The 5,023-nt window shown below is 41.3% G+C and overlaps 1 protein-coding gene across 1 annotated transcript; it reads right to left on the bottom strand.

Moving 5' to 3' along the window:
• Positions 1-2,144: 2,144 nt before the first annotated feature.
• Positions 2,145-3,887, bottom strand: LOC149976506 (E3 ubiquitin-protein ligase RNF186-like). Its single transcript, XM_090204322.1, has 2 exons — positions 3,344-3,887; positions 2,145-3,162 (listed from the first exon to the last, which is right to left on the bottom strand). Exons 1-2 carry the CDS (start codon positions 3,664-3,666, stop codon positions 3,087-3,089), a joined length of 399 nt encoding a protein of 132 aa, XP_090060448.1. The 5' UTR covers positions 3,667-3,887; the 3' UTR covers positions 2,145-3,086.
• Positions 3,888-5,023: the final 1,136 nt, after the last annotated feature.

The raw sequence follows: 5,023 nt of genomic DNA, 5'->3' as shown, positions 1-5,023 counted from the left end.
CATTAGGGCCTATACTGACTGTTGTCTCCTCATCTGAACCAATCGTCCACCGCAGGAGCCTCGGTCTGATTCTGATACCACGGTGCCAGAACCGGCATGTACCCCAATACACACTGAAAGGGGGAGAGGTTAGTGGAGGAGTGGCGGAGCAAGTCCTGCTCTGCCCGGGGCAAGAACACTGCCCACTCCCCCGGCCGGTCCTGGCAATAGGACCGCAGAAACCGCAGAAACCGCAGAAACCTGCCCACATCCTGGTTCACTCACTCTCTGCCCATTACTGACGGGGAGAAAACCTGAGGTGAGGCTGATCGAAACCCTCAAACGTTCCATGAACACCCTCCAGACTCTCGAAGTGAACTGCGGACCTCTTTCAGACACTATATCCTCAGGAACCTCGTAGTGCTGGAAGACGTAAATAGGGCCTCCGCAGTTTGTAGGGCCGTAGGGAGACCGGGCAGAGGGAGGAGACGACAGGACTTAGAGAAACGATCCGTCTTTATGTCCAAAAAACTCAGTTTAAATTGGCGCGTTATGCTCAGTAATGCATTGTCTCAAATAACATCCAGTGAATTTGCAGAGAGCCAAATCAAATTACAGAAATACTCATCATAAACATTGATGAAAGATACAAGTGTTATACATACGATTAAAGATAAACTTCTTGTTAATCCAGCCACTGTGTCCGATTTCAAAAAGGCTTTACGGCGAAAGCAAACCATACTATTATCTGAGGATAGCACCCCATCAAACAAACACAGACAATCATATTTCATCCCGCCAGGCGTGACACAAAACTCAGAAATAAAGATATAATTCATGCCTTACCTTTGAAGATCTTCTTTTGTTGGCACTCCAATATGTCCCATAAACATCACAAATAGTCCTTTTGTTCGATAAATTCCATGGTTATACACTCAACCCTCATTCTGAACAGCCCTACTTCTTCATTACACAAAGGAAAAACATCAACCAATTTCAAAAGACTGTTGACATCCAGTGGAAGTGATAGGAACTGCAAGCAAGAGCCTTAGAAATCTAGATCCACATAGAAAACCCATTGAATAGAGAGTGACCTCAAAAAAAGATTTTCCTGAATGGTTTGCCCTCGGGGTTTCTTCTGCCAAATAAGTTCTGTTATACTCACAGACATCATTCAAACAGTTTTAGAAACTTCAGACTGTTTTCTATCCTAATCTACAAATAATATGCATATCCTAGCCTCTGGGCCTGAGTAGCAGGTAGTTAACTTTGGGCAAGCATTTCATCCGGACGTGAAAATACCGCCCCCTAGCCTAGAGAGGTTTAACTCTCTGTTCCTCCATGTTTGTTTGTATGTAAGACGGTCCGTTATTGTGGGGTCGCATTATTGTGTTGTATTTGTCTATTTTGAGTCAATTACGTTTATTACTCATATCTGATGTCCTGCACCTGACTCCTCTACACCAGCTACACATAGGATTGATTACATATACTACGTACTGCACTAGCTGGTCTCTGGTCTAAAGTAGTATACTATATAAGGAATAGGGGCCATTTCAGACACAATCTGTCTGTCTATTTGAAGAGCTTCTTCATGGTTTCAAGACAGCCTAGTGACCAATTCAATAACTCACATCATGTAATGAAACGTACACAACCAAAACAGACATGAGTTCCACCAATCAGAGAAGGACTTCCTATAAACACACCACTTCGGTACAGCTACGACCAGAAGTGACCCTAAGCCTTTTCCTAACCTTTAACCTCATTCTCCTTACCTGCAACGTTAATTCCCCTAACATGCTGCATAAATTCTCCTAACCTGCAACGAAGAATTCAATTCCGGTCATAGCTTTAACAAAGTGATGTGTTTTTATGGAATCTCATATGCAAGAATGCATACAGGGTTCTCTGAGACATGATTAGACAGAGAGTGATTTCAGTCATGTCCTGCACACATCAAAACCAAGGACAGTGGAATGTTTAGGGTTTGTTTTGTGTTTTAGGAAATAGTAGTGTAGAATGTGTAGTGTATTAACACCCCCAACTCTATCTGGGGTCCATAAATAGTTGGATATCAGACAGTTACTTTCCTAATGTAATGATAATAATAAGCTATTTCACAACTCTAAGACAGGGTTATTTTAAAGTGGATGTATTTATTAACCAATAAATATAATTCCAGGATAAAAAACCTGCTCTTCAAACAGAACAGATGAATTAAACATGTCCAATGAGGATAAACAAATCCAACATCCCTGATTTGGGGGACTGGAAATGATGCAGACAATTACATTGATAAAAGAAACAATATGCAATATTAAAGCTGTTCTAAAATGATGTCATAATAAATACTAAACCTCCACTTCCCTTCACGCAGTAATACATCTTTTATCAAATCATTAAACATCTATTATCTATTATCTGTCTGTCTATTCAATTCAATTCAAGGGGCTTTATTGGCATGGGAAACATGTGTTAACATTGCCAAAGCAAGTGAGGTAGATAATATACAAAAGTGAAATAAACAATAAAAATTAACAGTAAACATTACACATACAGAAGTTTCAAAACAATAAAGACATTACAAATGTCATATTATACATATGTGTACAGTGTACAGTGTTGTAACAATGTACAAATGGTTAAAGTACACAAGGGAAAATAAATAAGCATAAATATGTAAATATCTATCTATCTATCTATCTATCTATCTAACTATCTATCTATCTATCTATCTATCTATCTATCTATCTATCTATCTATCTATCTATCTATCAATGTCTGTCAATCTATTCATAACTTCCTTTATCTTTCTTTCTTCCTCAATCCATTTAATATCTTATTTTTTATTTCCTCCACCTATCCATCCTTTATTACTAATATTATAATTTAACCCTTATTTTACCAGGTAAGTTGACTGAGAACATTACACATACCCAAAGTCAATCAAACACAAAGCATATGAATAATTGGTTCAATCTTGCTTCATTATGTAAAGTCACCGGTCGGTCCTGTTTTATGAATTAGCTTCATTACTCAATGAGTATCTCCTACTCTGAAATGGGAAAATCCAGGCTTCTTTCTCTGCTCTTCGTCTTCTCGGTTTACAGTACATTGTGCTTCATCCTCCTCAGGAAATTCTGTAGTTTGAGCCTCAGGCCACAATGCCTTGATGGAGAACTAGAGGACAGGAGAGAAGGGGAAATAAACAGAAGAGAGAGAGAGAGAGAGAGAGAGAGAGAGAGAGAGAGAGACCAAAAGATACAGAACTAAATGTTAGGAAGATCAGAGAACAGAGGAAGGTATCTCCAAGTTTCTAAATCAGTCTATCAATCCATCCACCTTTGCCTGGGGTACTCACCATGTGTACTGTGTAGTGGTCTGTGTCTGTCTGTTAGCTCCCTTCCACTCTTCCTCCTCTTCCTGTTGTCTGTCTAGTATCTGGTCCCAGATCTCAGTGTTAACCCACAGCGACCCCGGCAGGGTGAGGCTGGGCTCGGTGCAGGTGATCCAACGGCACAGGGGGCAGCAGACTGTCAGTAGGCCGCTTTGGAGCCTGGACATCGCCTGCAAGCACAGCCCACAAAATGTGTGCTTACAGTGGAGCATCCGAGGGATCTTCTCCCTGCGAGAGTAGGGCTGGAGGCAGACACAGCACTCCATGTCCTCGCTCATCAGACCCATGGCTGGCTGGCTGGAGTGTGGATGGATGGATGGATGGACAGATGGATGGATGGACAGCTGGAGCGCAGAGGAATTCTGGACGGAGTGTCAGTGTCTTGGCAGGAAGACGTGGGGTTTAAACGCTGGTCTGAGGTTAGTGTTCCCCTTGTGGTTTATTAAGATCCTGGTTTGGATTTGATGAGGATGAGCTGATCCTAGATCTGTGCTTAGGAGCGTAGGTCAGGAACCTGCAAAAGACATTAAGATGTTAAATTAAATTAGACTCAGTGACTTCATCACAGGCACTATGTAAACATATCTAATGTGATACCGTATCTTAAATCAACAGGCTGTCAGGTTTTTCTGATTAGACATGAAGAAAAAAATATCTTGAAAAATATCACACACATTTATAACATCCATAGTTATCAGATACAGACAAACCTTTTCACTTTTATCATTATCAATGATAGACAATATTTTACTTACAGGTTCCGGAAGATTTTCAGCCCAGTGACCAACTATCCTACGACAAAACTTTGTGTGTGAGAGAGAAGAGTGTGTGTGCTCCTATTTTAAGCTTTGGGGGAGGAGAAGAAATTGTGTTATTTTCCCAAAAAGGGCGGTCTCTCACCTGCTCTACTCTCAGGTGAGGCAGGAAAGTTCCATGGAACGAGTTAAACACTTCTAGGTCACTTCTATAGCATAGTAGGACACTTCAGGAGAATTGCCAGGGTTGCGTATTGACATTTTCAGGGCAGGTGTTCATGTCTACAAAGAGGGTGAAATGTTTTTCACGCTCAACAGTTTCCTGTGTTTGTCAAGAATGGTCCATCACCAGCCAAAGGACATCCAATCAAATTGTATTTGTCACATGAGCAGAATACAACAGGTGTGGACCTCACAGTGAAATGCTGAATACAACAGGTGTAGGTGGACCTCACAGTGAAATGCTGAATACAACAGGTGTGGACCTCACAGTGAAATGCTGAATACAACAGGTGTGGACCTCACAGTGAAATGCTGAATACAACAGGTGTGGACCTAACAGTGAAATGCTGAATACAACAGGTGTGGACCTCACAGTGAAATGCTGAATACAACAGGTGTGGACCTGACAGTGAAATGCTGAATACAACAGGTGTAGTAGACCTCACAGTGAAATGCTGAATACAACAGGTGTAGTAGACCTTACAGTGAAATGCTGAATACAACAGGTGTAGTAGACCTCACAGTGAAATGCTGAATACAACAGGTGTAGTAGACCTCACAGTGAAATACTGAATACAACAGGTGTGGACCTCACAGTGAAATGCTGAATACAACAGGTGTAGCAGACCTCACAGTGAAATGCAGAAGACAACAGGTGTGGACCTCA

This window comes from Oncorhynchus mykiss, chromosome 17 (assembly GCF_057628025.1).
Source record: "Oncorhynchus mykiss isolate SJ-2025 chromosome 17, ASM5762802v1, whole genome shotgun sequence".
In the NCBI taxonomy this organism is placed as follows: Eukaryota; Metazoa; Chordata; class Actinopteri; order Salmoniformes; family Salmonidae; genus Oncorhynchus; species Oncorhynchus mykiss.
The sequence above is the reverse complement of the archived record's forward strand: the minus strand, read 5'-3'. Positions and strand labels throughout refer to the sequence as shown.